General features: G+C 30.8%; 2 protein-coding genes and 1 long non-coding RNA gene across 3 annotated transcripts; 2 read left to right on the plus strand and 1 right to left on the minus strand.

Annotated features, from left to right (window-relative positions):
• The first annotated feature begins 1,586 nt into the window (after window positions 1-1,586).
• LOC148209965 (glutaredoxin-C1-like) lies at window positions 1,587-2,640 on the plus strand. Its single transcript, XM_088126645.1, has one exon. It carries the CDS (start codon window positions 2,077-2,079, stop codon window positions 2,455-2,457), a length of 381 nt encoding a protein of 126 aa, XP_087982771.1. The 5' UTR covers window positions 1,587-2,076; the 3' UTR covers window positions 2,458-2,640.
• Window positions 2,641-7,915: 5,275 nt separating this feature from the next.
• On the minus strand, window positions 7,916-12,329 carry LOC148209966 (uncharacterized). The gene is made up of 2 exons (XR_015792387.1): window positions 11,402-12,329; window positions 7,916-8,545 (listed from the first exon to the last, which is right to left on the minus strand). It is a non-coding gene; the product is annotated as an uncharacterized LOC148209966 (long non-coding RNA).
• LOC111017462 (uncharacterized) lies at window positions 9,815-11,288 on the plus strand. The gene is made up of 2 exons (XM_022293220.2): window positions 9,815-9,989; window positions 10,079-11,288. Exons 1-2 carry the CDS (start codon window positions 9,815-9,817, stop codon window positions 11,029-11,031), a joined length of 1,128 nt encoding a protein of 375 aa, XP_022148912.2. The 3' UTR covers window positions 11,032-11,288.
• Window positions 12,330-18,148: the final 5,819 nt, after the last annotated feature.

Raw genomic sequence — 18,148 nt, forward strand, 5'->3', positions numbered from 1 at the left:
TCGAAATCAAAATCACAATCGAAGTATTCGTAATGCAATTGTGTCACCAAATGATCATTTGTAGCGCGATGAGAAGATGAACATGATCTTAAACCCTATCATGGTGGGAAAAAATCTCATTGTAATGCAATCAGATGGATGGAAGAAAACAACGATGTTTTTAAGATTCAATGTTTATCGTGTTATTTGATGATGACCCTAGAGCCTCAATCTCGTTACTCAAATTTGCCATATTAGCCGTACATTCTTTTTTATTAGAGATTTAACAAATCTATCCATGGAAGAACTATCTAAACTTAATTTCTAAAAATTTAGAGACAAAAATGTACGATTATAAAACCGACTAAAAAAAACTCAAGACCAAAAGAATACTTGTCTCTATTCTTTCTCGTATTCCTATTATAAAAAAGAGGAAATAAATCAATAATCATGTCATATTTAACCATATATAAACATTTAAAATACAAAAAGTAATAGTATTAAGATTAACCATGAAATAGTCCAAAACTAAAATATAAATAGTGACGGACAAAATTAAGGCAAGTTATCAAGTAATTATTTCCATAAAATAGTGATTCCATATGCATCGTCTCTTTCTCTACTGTTCATACACTACAAACTTTTGGAGGCGCTTTTTTCATCCCTTTTGACTTATCTTTAGCTCTTCCTGCTCGCATCCACGTTTTTCAAGCGGAAGGTATCAATATCCCTCTTTTAAATTATCGGACGATATAATGATTTTTGCTCGATCCTTTGGTTTATTTGGCTAGAGAGAAACAACTGATTATTCTCAAACACCTCCAAATCTCCAGATCATCTATGGGATGACATCAAAAAGACTGCTTTCTCCTGATCTACTAAATTCTCCTTCTTTTGTAGTTACGGCATTTCCATCATTTCTCTGAATTGAAGCCTTTTTTTTTTTTTTTTGCCTCATTTTGCTTGTACGTTTCTCACATACTAATTAATTAATTGTTATTAGAAATTAACGGTTAATGTATCATGTCTTGTAATTTAGAAATTGAAAAATGGATAAAATAGTCCAATATTTTTCTACGATTGCTATTTTTTAATATATATTATAGATAAATAGATATTATGTTATGATATGATTTAAGAAGCCAAACCTTAACTCTTCATCCAATTCATCCAATATCTAGGTACCTTAGTTGACTCTTTACTTCATGATACTTGATCAAAAGGTAAATTTAATTCAAACATTATCCACCATTTTAGTTGTGTCAAATTAATTCGGGTCAAAGTTTTTAGGGGATTCATAAATATTTTCATATGAATCCTTAATCTTTATACTTTCAAATATGTATTTTATTTCCTTTCTATATTAAATATATATATAACTTTCTAAATTTTTAAAGTAGTGTTATCTTCTCCCAATATTTTAACAAGCCCACATGGTTAACTCCAATTTTTAACATTTACGTAACACATTAACTATATTACGACGTACATAATTAAGCTCAAACATTAACTTAATAGCACAAACGTAACCACAAGCAACGGTCATAAAAAATTGATTTATCAAACACGAGTATAAAACTTAGAGATCCATTAAAAATTTTGCCACACACAAATAATTAAATTACAATCTAGTTCATTTTGAGAAAGTAAAGTAGAGTTAAATATAGAAAAAGTAAAAGTGGAGTGAGTAGCGTAGACAATTTAATCCCCGTAGCCGCCTCCCATTCTGACACGCCTATATTATTTCCATTTCTCTCTCTCTTTCTCTAAAAAAAAAAAGGAAAAATGGAAAAAAAGAAACGGAAACAGAAAACAGAACACATAGAGAAAGAGAGAGACAGACAGCAATCCTTTTGAAAGCAAAAACAAAAACAAAAACACAGAGATTGATCTTCCCAACCGCACGCGCCGCGACAACAACAGACAAATTCTCCTTTATTACAACCCCCTTGCCCCCCTCTCCCAAACACAACCCCTCTATATAATCCCCGGTTCGACTCTCCGGTCTCCGCAATTCCACCCTCAAGTCTTCGATCGGAATATTGTTTTAGGATCCAGGGCTTAGGATTTTTCTTCGAGTGCTATCAATCACTCAAGATGATGCATTTTCAGTCCGAGCGGTCGTGGGACTACTACATGGCGAGGGCGATGGGGAGCGATGCGGTGGAGAGAGTGGTGCGGCTGGCGGCGGAGAGCGCGGTGGTGATATTCAGCGTGAGCAGCTGCTGCATGTGCCACGCGCTGAAGCGGCTGCTGTGCGGGATGGGGGTGAACCCGACGGTCTACGAGCTCGACCACGACCCGAGAGGGAAGGAGATTGAGAGGGCCTTGATGAGGCTGATCGGAGCTTCGTCGCCGGCGGTTCCCGTCGTGTTCATCGGGGGGAAGCTGGTGGGGTCAATGGATAGAGTCATGGCTTCTCATATCAATGGCACTTTGGTTCCTCTTCTCAAGGACGCAGGAGCCTTGTGGCTCTAAATAAAAACACTCTTTTTCTTTCTATTTTATTTTTCTCTAACAAAGGTGGCACCTTTCTGAGATCTCACATCATGGCCCTCTCTCTCTTCTCTTTGTATCACATTTTTCACGTCTCATTTCTGTATAGAGAAATGCAAAATTAAATTAGCTTCCTCAATCTTTGCTTTTCTTTCCACATTTTTCATGTCTACTATTTTTAACTTACACAACATTAATTGAACCGTGGTAGGTACGGATTCGACTCAAGGCATTCATAGAGATTCGAAGGGGTGGGGTGAGAGTTAGGATGCGCCACCCCGTCCTCATCCTTGCGAAAATGTAATTTAGTCCTCGTCTCCGTCTTATTAATTCTCTGGAGTCCTCGTTTGGGGATGTGGATTTCTGCAAGGAAAATTACCGATTTAATAATAATTTTAGTTATTTTTGGAAATTAAAAAATAAAAAAATATATATAAAGTAGGTCTATTTTACTTAAAATTTAGTATAAATAATTAGATTTAAAAAATATTTTAATATTATATACAGAATTTAGTAAAATAGTAAATTAAATATATATTTAATTATTTAAAAATAGAATTGGGGTCGGAGCTAGGACATGGAGGGAAATGTGTTCTCTGGTTTTGGAGCAGTAACCCAACCCTGCATAGATTTTTGTCATTCTAATTTAGAAACATGAAAATAAAAGTTTAGGGAGATAAATTCAAACTTTTTAAAGAGAAATCTTAGGGGAGGAGGAAATATTTAGACTAGTGAGAGAAAAGTGAAACAAAAAAAAAAAAATTAGAGCAAGAGAGTACAATTGAGAGCAAAAGACACCCAAAGAAAAATTAAAAAAGAAAGAAAATTGTAGTATGAAAAAAAGTTAGAAAAAAAAAATTCGACATATATTTGTTAGACAAAAATAAAATAAAATAGAAAGAAAAGTTATAAAGAAATAATTTGAAAGAAAAAAAAAAGTTAGATAGAAAAAGGTTGGAGACATATTTGCTAAATAAAAGATAAATGATAAAAGAGGGGAAACCAATTATAAAAGGTGAAATTTGAGAGAGAAAAGTTCAGGAAAATATTAAATTTTTAGATGGAGAAAATGAGAATGATATGTAAGAAGAAAAAGAAATAAATAAAAATATATAGGGATGAAAATTTTAGACAAAAATAAAAATAAATATTTTAGACATGAAAATTTGAGAGAAATAATTTGTTTAGAGAGAAATTTGGTAGAAAAAAATTATAGAGCGAAAAAGAAATTTGTTGGAGAGAAATATATCAAAGAAAGAAAAAAGTCGAGAATTATAAAAAATGAAGATTTTGAACCACAGAAATATATTTTAAAACGACATTTTTTGGTTTTTTAAATTTACATAAAATTAAAAAAACGAAGTGGTTATTAAATGGGTCAGGATAACAAAATCAATTGTTTAAATATATTAACAATTGAAATATAGGGAATGGATAAAGTTTGAGAGATTAAGATTATTATTATTATTATTATTATTATTATTATTATTATTATTAAGCCTCACTAATATTTTTAAAATCTTGAATAGTAATGGTAAAATCTTATACAGAGGCTATTTCAAGGATTAAAATGTACTTATATTAAGAGATAGTTTAAATTAAGTTGGGTCCACTAAAGCTAAGATAAATAAACTTATAATTAATATTAATTAATTAAGACATGAAGGGATAAGAACAAATTTTTCTATGATTTTTTAAATTGGAAAAGAAAATCAAATAAATTATTCATACTACTTTTCATGCCATATTTATTATTATTAATTTCAGAAAAAGGGAAAAAAAATAATACATATATATCTATATACAATAAAATAATATCAATTGCATACCAGATAAAAAGCATGGAGAGGCAAAATAATGTTGTTCCTTCAATTATTTTTCTGTCCTTTTTTATTTTTGTACTCTCTCTCTCCAATAAGGAATTATATCAGTAATTTGTCAACAAATTCATAATTTCTAGAGCTAATAATTAAGTATGATTAACTCATGCTGTTTTTTTTTCCCTTTTTTTATAGTTCTTTTCAACATATAATTAAGTATGGTTCAATTAATTTCGAGTTCTATATTGTAAAAGAATATTTCTAATTCTAGAGTATTTATTGAAGACATAAATGATCATAAATTCTCATTTATAGCTATATGTATAAGGGTGACAAACTATAAATTTATAAACAAAACAATATTTTTATTGGTGTAAAATCGTTTTCCTAGCATTTAGAGAATTTGTATCTATATAGTCCAGTTTTAGAAAATATTTCTAGAAAAATGAAAGTTCAAAATAATTACTTAGACCTCGTTTACTTGTGTAATCAAAATTTTCATTACGTTTGATTATGTTTACCAAAATAAATGAATAATAATAAACTGTGGGACCCACCTCAAATTTTGGAATCACTCCCCAAAAAATGTGCAATCTTATTACATGCAAAATAGTTGTGTAATCTCATTCCAATTCCTTAATCTGTGCGACTCACGATATGGTAATTTGACAAGCAATGCTCTTTTCTCTCTTATACAAACTCATGATTTTTTGCTTTCTTTTAGCGTTATTTTTTCAACTGCTCCATTGCCGCTTTTCCTTTTCTCATTTGTCTGAATGGGTAAAAGAAAGTTTATTATAATAAATAATGTAGTAATAATATCAAATAAAGTGTAAAAAAAATTTAGACTTAAATACAAAATATATAATTTATTACTATTAAGTAAAATAATATAAGTAGATCTAAAAATTATTATAAGTATTTTTTTTTCAATATAAAAAATCTCATAAAATCCTTTTTAATTAATGTAATTTTATATCAGTTATAAATATATAAGGGTATTTTGGTAATCAGCATATGTCTGATTACAATTCCAGATGGGAGTAAACACCATGAATTGGTTTCTGATTCCAATTTCATATATGTTCAAGTAAACAATATCAATGTAATAACATTCTCATTCCGATTGATTTCATTACGATTGATTTTCATTACGATTGATTTCCATTACGATTGAGAATAATTAAAACGGTACCTTAATTTTAAAAAGTAGTAATTTTTTTCTATTTTCATATATATATGAGGTACAAATTTAAATAAATATTTATTGTAAATAGATTATATTTAACAAGTTATATAAAGTTATTTAAATGCAAAAACTTAGATCTAAAGTAAACAACATCCTATTGTTATGAAGATAGGGTCGAGAACTGGCTAGTCGATGGTTGTCCTAACACGACCTAGCTTCATTAATATACAAGCAATTAGGGGTAGGAGAGTTTATAGGTTGAGTTTGGTCGAAATACTTTTAAACTCAACTCAATTGTTGCCAAAGTGAGCCTAGCATATACCTCCAATCATGAGGTTGTGAGTTCCATCCCCCACCCCAATATGTTGTACTAAAAAAACTAAATTCAATTGTTCGGATTCTAAATTTATTAACTAAAATAGTCTTTATTAGATAATGAACTGAGCCATAGGTCCATAATATATTTTTGCTGAGTTGGTTGGGGTTAATTTTGTCATTTATGAAAGTTTGAAGGGTTAATTTTTACCATGGAAAGTTTAGGGTGATTTGTTTCAATCCAATTTTATTTTAGGTAAACTATTAAACCAACTTTATCCATAGAGTTTCTATTTGACGTGAACTCAACTCAATCCAAATCATATAAGTTTGAATTGGATACCAAAACTATCGTAGCTCAGCGGTAATTGACATATATCCCCACCCCACATGGTTGTACTAAAAAAAAGTTTGAATTTGGGTTGATAGGATTTTTTCAATCATCGAGCTTGGAAGCCCATTAGTTTAGATTTTTTTTTAAGTACTGTGAGGTCGAAATTCAAACTCACAACTTTTTAACCAGGCATGAGTAGTTTAGCTATAATCTTAGCAAAATTAATTTAGATCTCTCTGAGAAAGGAAGAATCTTAGCAAAGTTAATGCTTTTTCCAACGAACATATGGCTTCAAATTTTATGCATTTTGTGAGAATCATTTTTCACTTTAATCCCTTTCTATCATCTTCTTTGTCCATTTTCCCCTCTATTCTACTTCTTCTGACAAGACAATAGCTTAGAGAAGAAATTAAGTACAAAATCCACAGTTATTTTTGTTGGATTTCACATTTAAAATCTTAAAGTATATATTGTCACATGTACTAAATATTCGCCCACATCTAAGATTTATTTTACCTCGAATAAATTAAAATGATAATATATATTTTACCAAGATTAGAATAATCAAATTATAATAATATTGGTAAAATCCCTACCAATATAAACATTTGTTTTAGGTATTGAGTTTTTGGAGGTTGTCCCTTTTCCGTCTATGTAGTTTTGAAACATGTTTGGAATTGATTTGATTTTGAGAACTATTTTCAAAACTGTACTCGAATAATTTTAATAGTTTTCTAGTGTTTGGTAAAAATGATTGTGAATTAATTTAAATAGAATCACTCTTTAATCACATTGAAATAACATTTATTTGTTTTATCAAAAAAAAAAAGAAGAAGAAATAACATTTTACTCCATACAATTTTTGTTTATATATAAAAATTGTTTTTCTTGATCTTTTATCAAATGATTTAATAAATAAAATATAATTTGTAATAATTTAAATTATAATCTTATAGAAATGGTTGAAATTAATTATGAATTCAACATCATGCATAATTACAATGTTATGCCTATTTTGGTTTTATAGCTAAATTGTAGCAATTTAATATTGAAGAAGAACCTTATAGATATGGTGTATATGCAAAGTTTTACCAATTATAAGCTATGAGTTTGCTATATAAATTCAAATCTCTAAGACATATCTCAAATTTAAATCACATAATTCACAAATCAAACAGGTACTGGAAATCAAAATGGTTTAAATACTCTTGCAACTAATATACTTTGTTTTAGTTTATCTTAGTCTCTATACTTTCAAAACGTCTATTATGATTCCTATACTTATTCATTTTAGTCTTTGTATTTGCGAGGCATTCGTTTTAGTCCCTATACTTTTAAAAAAAGTGACCATATTGATCATTCATTTTTTTTATCTCATTTATTTCGATCAAAATTTTAATATGACATTTTACTCACTAAATTTCCTGAAATTTAAATTAAATTATTTCATTTTTTTTTGTTAGTACAACAATTTGGAGATATAAGGGATCAAAACCAATAAGCTAGGCTCATGTTGGCTATTAAATTATTAATACTTGGTGTATAAATTTTGTGCTAAAATCTTGCAAATAATGATTCAAACTATAACTTTTCAAAAGTAAACGAACCAAAACGAATATTTCAAAAGTCTAAACACTAAAATGAACCGAAATTAAAAGTATATAAACCAAAATAAGGACCGAAATAGTATTTAAACCGGTTAAAATTTATATTAACTAAAGTATAAATACAATGACCTAGAAACTTAAGTCAGTATTAAAAGAGGGAGTGACATGTGACACATTGAAAAAGGAAAAAGGAGAGAATAATGTCAGATTTCATTGACATATTAACAGAAAGAAAGAGTTACATCACACTAAAACTGGAGAGTGAGGGATAATGAATACTACAGTTATGGAATGAGCAGTTGGCTGGAAACATCATCATTCTATCAGCAGTAAAATAGTAAAGTTCAACTGCTCACATATACAAAATTACTTTTCACTGTATATTTATTTTAGTTTACAGATTGGAACACAAGTCACACCTCGAGTAGAAAAACTTCTAATTTATGATATACAAGTGGGGCAAAATCTCTATTCATAGCTATAGAGATCTTTCTGGTGAAACTCTAAGGACCGATGTAAACATTAGCTTAACATCATACACAATTGCTGATGTGGTGTCGGCTTCGGATCGTCCAACGTGGATGTCTAGCTAGACAAGCGAGACGATGACCTTCTCATCCTCAGTCTGTCCGAGCTAAGGTCCCGACACGTGCTCCCAGGTGAGAGGACCACGTGACAAACTCTGGTTCTATCCATAACCATGACCATAGATATAATGATTCTTGTCATTAAACTTTCATACTGAATTTGGCAAAAGGTTTTGGTCACTTGGTTCCAAACTTGAAATCCAATTTGATCCATTAAGCTTTAAAAATAAAAGCATGCAGTAACACGTAAGAAATTTGTTAAATACACTAAAGAAATTTAACAGTAAGAATCAGTACGAAATTTGGGGAATTAAACATATTATTTGAAAGTAAAAGTATCAAATTAGAATATATTAAAAAATTTAAGAACCAAGATGGGATTTAACTTCCATCTATTATTAAACAAATTCACACAAATTCTTTTCCTTTTATTTTCTTTTCAATTCTTACTGGAGCAGAGGGTGCTCAAAATTGATAGAACTTCAAGAAAAGCATAAAAAGCACGCAAGAAGCATTATATTGGAACTTCGATAATCTCAAATATAACTCCTCATTTTCACTATACATTAACTTTGGTCCATATAGTTTAAAATTTGTGAAAAATCAGGTTAATAAGTAATAGGAATTTGACGTGGTAGATACCCGAATTCCATGTGTACAAAAACAAAGGCATGTGTGTAGAAAACAAATAGCCAGTAAGTCAGATCAAAGTGGCTGTCACATCACACACATCTTATCTTAACGAGAAATTTCACAGCATAGATTAACTCTTTGCAAATTTTAAACTACATCGATTAAATCGTTACAAATTATAACCAATAAGCATTATGCCATTACATAAGTTTGGGTACCCACACGAAATGTGTTTTTAGGGTACCAACACGAAAACAGGCAGTCGAGGACTGTCTGGTACAGCGGATAGCATGTCTGCCACAATTATTAAGTGAAAGATTAGGCTACTTATTGAACTCTCTTCCTAATCAACCTGTGTTATTATTTATGCGAGTTCCTTATGAACACTAAGAAATTACCTAACAAGGGTCTTTGAACAGGTATTCATGGCATTTCGCCATTTCTTCTTCTTTTTCATGGCCTTTTCTGGGTGCTGAAAATAATGAAGTTCCATTTTCTGGACAGCCAATAGAGACATGAAATCAAAGAGGCTCTTTAATCAGTCCCAGTTATCTCTGAATCTGCCTAAAAAGACTAGCTGCTGAAAACCCTTTCATTTTACGCTTCCCCTCACATTCAGCCAAAAAGCCACTTCACATGTCTTTGTTTGTAGTGAATAGAATAATCATTTTCTCTTTTCTGATTACAGTTGGTCTAACACCAAGAACTCACGGGCACATTATATGCAATGCAATGCAAAGCAAACAGTATATAGCAAACAGATGCTTGAAAAATTTAAGGGCTTGCCCATTGATAGATGATACTTTTTCCAACAAACTCTCACAACCTCCTCGTCCTTCTCCTTCAGTTTTCTTATGGATCCAGCAATCTCTCTCCTTCTCCTACTTTCTCTAACATCTGTCTTCTCTGATGTCTTTGGCCTAACACCCGAAACCTCAGCTTCGGTCACTCGAATCACGGTAGTGGGTGCGGTTTATTGTGATACATGTTTAAGCAACACTTTCTCCAAACAGAGCTACTTCTTGCCTGGTAAGAGAATTCCATTTCGAGTCGGTAATGTAAAAAATTTTAATTACCTATCATTGTAGTAATAGAGGACTATGTTTTCTGGTGATCAGGTGTGGATGTCCATTTGCAGTGCAAATTCAGAGCAATTGCTCCAAAAATGGCAGAGCAGATGAGCTTCTCAGTCAACAGAACAACAGATAAATATGGAGCGTATAGATTGGAAATTCCATCTGTGGATGGAATTAATTGTGTTGATGGTATGACAATGCAGTCGTTTTGCCAGGCAAGATTAATAGGGAGCTCATCTGAGGTCTGCAATGTCCCAGGCTTGACGACTACAGCGGAAGAGATATCGGTCAAGTCTAAGCAAGATAATCTCTGTATATTCAGCTTAAATGCTTTAAGTTACAGGCCATTGAAGAAGGATACAAGTCTATGTGGGAATAAGAAACAGGAATCTCCAGATCCCTTGACCTCCTCAAAGTTCTTTCTCCCTTTCTTCCCTCCTTATGCCTTCCCTTTCCCCTTTCCTCCTCTGCCTCCACTTCCTCCATTGCCCCCTTTTCCATATTTTCCTCTCCCTACTTGTCCAAACCCACCATCTCTACCATTTCCTTTTCCACCTTTACCTCCTCTACTTCCTTCACCTCCAAGCCCACCCGCACCCTCTCCTCCGCCTCCACCACCTCCATTTAGTCTCAGTGATCCTAGAACCTGGATACCCTATATTTCTCCACTTTCGCCTCCCCCACCTTCACCATATCCCCCACCTCCATTTAGTCTCAGCGATCCAAGGACCTGGATACCCCATGTTCCTTCATTTTCCCCTCCCCCACCTCCTCCTTTCGATCTCCGGGACCCGAGAACCTGGATTCCCCATATTCCTCCATTTTCTCCTCCCCCACCTCCTGCATTTGATCCTAGAGATCCAAGAACATGGATTCCCCATATTCCTCCCTTTTTCCCTCCCCCACCTCCAGCATTCGACCTTAGAGACCCCAGAACATGGATTCCCCATATCCCCCCATCCCCTCCGCATGGCCCTCAAGACCAGAAGCCCTAGTATTGTTCTTTGCCTTCCCTCCTCTTTACTTCAACAAAATTTATTTCAATATGATATGTTTGATGTGTGTGCTTATGTTTTTTTTTTCCGGTGTCCTGCTCATTCAGGCAAAACAACAAACACCTTGTGTGACAAATGATTTTTCTAGCTACTAGAACCACTATAATATAATATTCATGTACAGAAAACTAGGGGATTTATCTGTTTATATGAATCAACAAGCTGGATATCATATCATCACTGTATTATTTCATCAATCTTCGAACTTGCAATAACTCTTACCTTCTCAAGTACTCAGTGAATGATGCTATAAGAAAGAAAGAGAGAGAGAGAGAGAGAGAGAGAGAGAGAATTATTAAATCGTCCGTACCTTTCTTCCGAATTCTAGCGCTGCAAAGGAAAGAAATGAGTGAAGAAATTGAATTGCCTTCAATACACATTGCCTTTCTACCAAATTTGAGCGGTGCCAATGGCGGATGATATGATTCAATTCCCTTGTCTTTTTTTTCTCTTTTTTCTTTTTTCCTTTTTCCTTCTCTGATTCTGACGCTTCTTCGATATCATTGTCAGATGAAAACCTAAACTTAACTTAAAGTTGTTTTTTTTTTTTTGAGGAAATAAGTTTAAATACTTTTTTTAGTACAAAATAAGTTTCAATGTTTAAGAGTTCACCGATTAAAAAAATAAATCTTCCACCCAAACAACCTATACCCATATCATAGACTCAATCCACCCCAACTATACATATACAATTTTTTTTTTAAAAAAATCTCATTTATAAAATATTTGGATCGGATTAATTCGAATTATTCATAATCTTATCTTCAAGTATGTTGAGGGTAAATCCGACTAAGACACGCATCCGGTTGTGGGGATGACAGCAAGGTGCGGGACCACAGACGGTTATATACCATACGCTGCACGGGCAGGCGAGTGCGTCGCCACCTCTACTTACGACAAAGACGCCGAGCACTGCGACCTACCGCTCACATACTGCATGCCGCAAGTCTGCAGATGGAGGCGCCACCTACTAATTGTCGAAGGTGTACCCCACCTTCAAGACCTCGTACAAAAAGGCGCGTTCTTACCACCTCAACTGTCGTCCTTCTTGATCGGTCACCCACGTCTAAGGTCTCTTTTCACCATGTCTATAGGGAATCAAACGAAGGTGCTCACTCCTTGGCAAGAAAAAACTCTTAGAATGGGACAAGTGTATTTGTGGCTATCAAGTTTTCCTTCATTCGTGAGTGTTGGAGATGATGGACTAAACACTGTAGCCTTATGACAACTTAATTTCATTATTAGAAGTCTTTTTCAAAAAAAGAAAAAAAAAACATGTCTCAATGGGTGGTAAAAGCAACCAGTAAACAAGAAACTCAATATGAATATGATTAAGTGGTAATTAAAATCTACTCATTTATTTGAGATTGTGTTTAAATCTTTGTAGTTCGTACCCTACATTTATTTGTTAAAAAAAGAGAACAAATTAGACAAAAAGATTACTAAATGACACCTTAAATTTCGAGCCAACTATTTAAATTATCTATATCACTTAGTGGCCTAATCTCAACCGTACACACAGTACTTGAACTTGTCAGGTTAGTGCACTAGATTCGCATCACCGCCGTCCATTACTATTAATTAATATACTATTTTTTTTCCTGTCAGTCATACGAGAAAATAGAATAAGATTTTACTTCTTTTTTCTTTTTTCCAAAAGAATAATATTTTAAATTTACATCATTTTGGCCAGTATATTATATACTATATTTTATGTTTACAATAAAAAAAATTACTCTTCCCTTCGTCACAGCTTCATCCATTGATAATTTTAATTCAATTAAAATACCACATGCTAATATTATATAGAAATAGTAATTGTTAAATAAATGTTTAATAACAAAGCATGACATGTTCAAAGTTCAAACTTAAAAATAAATCCAACAATTTAGTCCAACAGAAAAAATAAATTAATTAATTAACATTACTTCAAAACAACAATTAGGAAATTTGGCTCATATAATTTCAGAAATTTTAATTTAGTTTAACTACACAAATCATCTTCCTTCTTATTTTTATAAAATTTGCATTGCACGTAAAATGAGCTATAATGAAGAAATTGTTATCTCCGTTTTAACCTTATATTTTTTAAGTTCATTTATTGTATTATTTTATTTTATTTTGGTTCATTTCAATTAATTAAATACTAATTATAGAGGAAATAAAAACTATGTTGGAGTGGAGAAAATTTATGTTATCATTTTGTTGTTTTTTTTCTTTTTTTTGTCATGTTTCTATTTTGTCTTTTAATTTTATAAAATCATTCCTTAAAAATTTACTATTTTCATTATATATATATATTTTTTTTTTCTTTTTTACAATTATACTTCAACAACATTTGATATATATTCATTTTCCTTTAAGGGTGGAGGTTCGAACTCTCATACTCCAATTTGTTATATTAAAATATATATACTTCCCAATCTATCACACTCAAATTTAAATTCAATTGAAAATTAACATATGGAAAGCCTCAAATTCACAATCAAAGTTTTTAAAAGAATTTATTCTTATAAAAGAAAATTTTATATAAGTCAAAAACTATATTTTAGTTTCTAAAATCTTTTAATTATTGACCTACAATTCATTTAAACTTGTTTTTTAAACAGTATAAAATAAAACTATAAAGTTTTAAAATATTGTTTCAAATAGCCCCTTAATGTCAAAGATTAAACCATTTTCTTTAATGAAAATAACTTATTAGATGAAAAGAAAAAAAAAACGTTGCTTTCCAATCCTTAGCACCGCCCATATGACTTTTGGAAAAATTATATACTCAACCAATCATTGAAATGTTTAGTCTCTACGAAACCATATATTATTTTTTAAACTTTATTCAATTTTCCAATTAAAATATAATAATAATACTAGTCTAAAGACTTATTTGCTTATGGGTTGTCAATCTAAAAAATAAAAATCAAGTACCAAAGTAAAAAAATTGAAAATCAAAGACTTGATAATTATTGGATTGAATTTTATTTTCCACTTTTAGAGTTATTTTGTTTTGACAGGGACTTTGAATGTTTATTTTAGATCATAAAACTTTCTAACTTTATTTCATTTTTTTGTTCTTGAACTTGAAAAAAAAAACTGATTTGATTTTATATTCATAGGTAATGTGACAATCTAATACAGGCTAAATTAGAAAGAATATTCCTGAATATTGCTTTTGTTTCAAAAACCAATCATGTCTTTTCAAAAGTTTCAATACTATCATTGATCTTTCATAAAGGTTTCAAAAATATCATGTGAGCAAACGTCGGTTAATATTGTGAACAGAAAGTTGACATGACAAAATCTAGAACGACATGGTAATTAACGTCTAAATTTTGCCCTATAAGTCTTATTCCTACATTGTCAATGGAGTTAATTTTTCTCTAATCCCCTTTTAAGAACGATAACTTCTTCAACATTTTCTCTCTTTTAAGATTTAATCTAGGCAAACTTCCACATTAATTGACATGCTATTCTAGATTTTGTCACGTCAACTATCATATATCAAATTAATTACAAAATATATATTTAATATAAAATTGACAAGATTTAAGATAAAAGCGACATTAGAGATAGTTTTGTTATTGAAATTTTGTATGTTTAAACGGAGTTATTTAATAGTTGATTTCATACATTAATCAAACTTAATTTTGTGCCAAGCTTAATTTTCATTTTTTTTGTTAAAATTAGTAGGTAAATTAGCATAAATAATGAGGCTATGGAGGGAAATTTTTACCTCTCCATTTTGCCCTCAACTTTTTAATATATATCCAATTTACCTTTCAAACTTCCACAAGAGACGATTGTTAAGACGAAGTGATGCATTCATTCGCGTATAGGTACAAATTATTATAAAAGGAAAGAAAATCATGTATTTTTTTCTTTCGCCTAAAACTCATTTTCGATATGTATATTGAAGATTTTGTCCTTTGACTAACCACTGGAGTCTTGTTTTTTTTCTTTGTGTGTGTTGTCTTAAAATCGCTTTGATTGAATTCACCTATGAGAATTTCTACCCAGTTTGATTCAGCAAAACTCATCCTAATCTCCGTCGCATATCCTACTCTTTAATGTCTTACGCATCTCAGTTAGCAATTAGAAAAAACATGAGAAGGAAAGGAAGACTCATCATTCACGACTCACTTCTCTTATTTTGACTGAACATACTGCTACTACTCCCAAGTGGAGTTCATTGGCAGTCCCACTCTGGTATTAAAACTTATTTTAGTCAATGAATAGGAACATTGTAGTCACAGCAATCGGGTGGAGGAGAATTTTTGCCTACCTATTTTGCCCTTAATATTTCAATAAATACTTATTGTGCCCTTTTTACTTCTACGAGATGCTACTGTTCGGATGAAGAATCTGTTGAGAGAAGCGGTACATCTATTCACATATGGGTGTGATCAGTCTAGAGGTGTGAGTGTTCGACAAAACAATGAGTCTATTATCTTACAAACCATTTATAAAATGAAAGAAAATTAAGTATTGTAATACATCAAATTTTGTATTTTTTTTTTCTCTCAAAATGTCTACTTTTTATCAAAACTTTCCAAAAAGAATGAAAATTAAAAGTTTTTGTTATCCATAGGGAACATTGAACCTGTCAAAATGAAGATTTGTGAATCCATAAATTAATTAATTTTAGACGATGAAAAGGTAAAGTATAAAATTATATTTAATGACTAGCCAATATAAAGAAGATTTCATTAGTAAAAATGTCAAAATGAAGATTTGTGAATCCATAAATTAATTAATTTTAGACGATGAAAAGGTAAAGTATAAAATTATATTTAATGACTAGCCAATATAAAGAAGATTTCATTAGTAAAAATGAATTTTCAAAACAAAGATTTGAGAACTATAAATATACCTAACACAACATGCTAGCCATAAAATATGATTTTCAACATTTTTATATATTTTATTTAATAATTTTTATATTTATATTTACCTTATGTGTAACTTATAATATCATGTTTAATATTTATAGAAGTTTTTGTCTTTTTATGTAATTATGCATTTTAAAATTTCAAATTCAAAATCTAAAAACTAAAAGTTGTTTGAGAATTTTAACTATTTGCATTATACAATCCGAAAAAAAAAATCAAAAATAAATATGTCAAACATCGAAAGAAAAAAACAAAATGTGCATTATTTCCAAAATTGTTAGTTGTTGTCCTTTCTTTCATTATTATATTTTTTTTATACGATAAGTAGAGATAAAAATATTACAACTTATAATCTCTTGGTCATAAATATGTGTCAATTACTATTAAACTAAGTTCATGGTTATCTTTTGTTTCAACCGCTCATAAAAAATAATATAACTTTTAGTGGTGAATTATTAGTGATTTGCATATATTATTATAATGCAATTTTCCAATGTGGTTTGACTAAAGCCCTCTCCTACCCACTAACTTCAATAATTGACCCTCCATCATTCTCATTTTTTACTTTTCTATTTAAAATTAATTTTATTATTTTATATATTCAAATATATTAGTGTATTATAATTCCAATATGGGACTAAAAATTTTTAATTTATAAAAATTGACCAATCTGAACAGGTGAAGATATATATTACCGAGAAAAAAAAAATTCAAATCTCCATCTCTACGTATTATTGAACTTTATTAATATTTATTAAAATATAAGTCCTCTCTTTTTATATTGTAATTAATTATAATTCAATCTATCTTTTCTCTAGAAATGAACAACAATTAAAGTCTATCTATTGAATATAGTTATTTTTTATTCTAGTCTAAATTTATTTTGGTTCATTTCAAGATAAAATGTCACAAGTTTGAATTTTTTTACTTCAAAAATTAAATAACTGTATAATAAAAAGAATTATAACATATATAAATGCTATCACAAGTAAACTGCCTCTCCACTTTTTTTTTTTTTTCTAGAGAGGGGAGGGGACAAAAGAAAAGGCCCCTCCACTTTCTTTCCATCAACATATATTTCTTCAATTGCTAAAAGAAAGAAATATTTCCCTTTTGTTTTTTTCTTTTTAAATAATATTTGCTTTCCACTGTTTCTTTCTACTTTTTCCATCTTACTAAAAAGTATATTTTAATTTTTATCTAGATATTAGAAACAAAAACAAAATTTTGAAAGCTACTATTTTTAATTTTTAAAATGCGGTTTAAAATAAACATTTCTAAAAGTAGATAAAAAAATCAAAGAAATACAGTATTTATAAGTTTAAACTTTAAAATAAAATAGATTTTAGACACTTTAACTTTTCATAAAAAAATACGTTTTTTCCCTTCGTTTTTATGGTCAAGTTTTTATATTATATTTAGTAGTGTTGCGAACAATTACTCACCAATAATATTTTCCCCTTCCACAGCTCGTCAGTGAAAACTAAGTCACACACAATAATAAGAAAAATAGGGAAAGTACAAAAAACGACACAAGCAATCCCAACTATGGGCTACGTCCAGTCTTCCGCAACAACGAGTTCTACTATGATTTTGGAATACATACAATGAGCTCCACAAAAGCTCTACAAATCTCTCTTTAGATGCCACAACAATGGCCACCTAGCTTCTAAGCGTTATGACAATAGCTACTTAGGAATACAGAATGAAAAACCTCACGAGAAGAGGCTACCGACGATGCACTACAAGCCAAAGTTCTTCTTTTTCTTCTCTACCAAATAACACCACTGCCGCCACTCTTTTGTGCACCAACATAAGCTGCCACTATTTTTTTTTTCTATCACTCACCGCCAGAAAAACAAAAAAAAACAACAACAAGGAGGCTTCACAATATGTATATATATGACAAACTTAGGTTTTAGGTTTTGGCTCCAATTATTTTCCCAACAATCTCCCACTTGGAGAAAAAACAACAATATCGTCTCTCACTGCAACAACAGTGTCCCTCATGACTCAGTTCTGACTGCACCAACAGATTCTAACTGATCAACATCCTCTTGGAACCAACCAAGGCTCAACTACCACTGCACCGACAGTTTCTAACTTCTTCTTAGCACCAACCAAGGCTCCATCTGTGATTGCCCTAAGACTGAGCAATCCTACGCGGTCAT

Source organism: Momordica charantia, assembly GCF_013281855.1.
Source record: "Momordica charantia cultivar OHB3-1 chromosome 7 unlocalized genomic scaffold, Mcharantia_2.0 BLBB01000007.1, whole genome shotgun sequence".
Lineage (NCBI taxonomy): Eukaryota > Viridiplantae > Streptophyta > Magnoliopsida > Cucurbitales > Cucurbitaceae > Momordica > Momordica charantia.

Excerpts from the sequence above, each read along its gene's own strand:
- LOC148209965 (XM_088126645.1), top strand. The coding sequence starts at position 2,077 with ATGATGCATTTTCAGTCCGAGCGGTCGTGGGACTACTACATGGCGAGG.
- LOC111017462 (XM_022293220.2), top strand. The coding sequence starts at position 9,815 with ATGGATCCAGCAATCTCTCTCCTTCTCCTACTTTCTCTAACATCTGTC. Across the intron at positions 9,990-10,078 it reads ACAGAGCTACTTCTTGCCTG|GTGTGGATGTCCATTTGCAG; the intron begins GTAAGAGAATTC and ends TCTGGTGATCAG.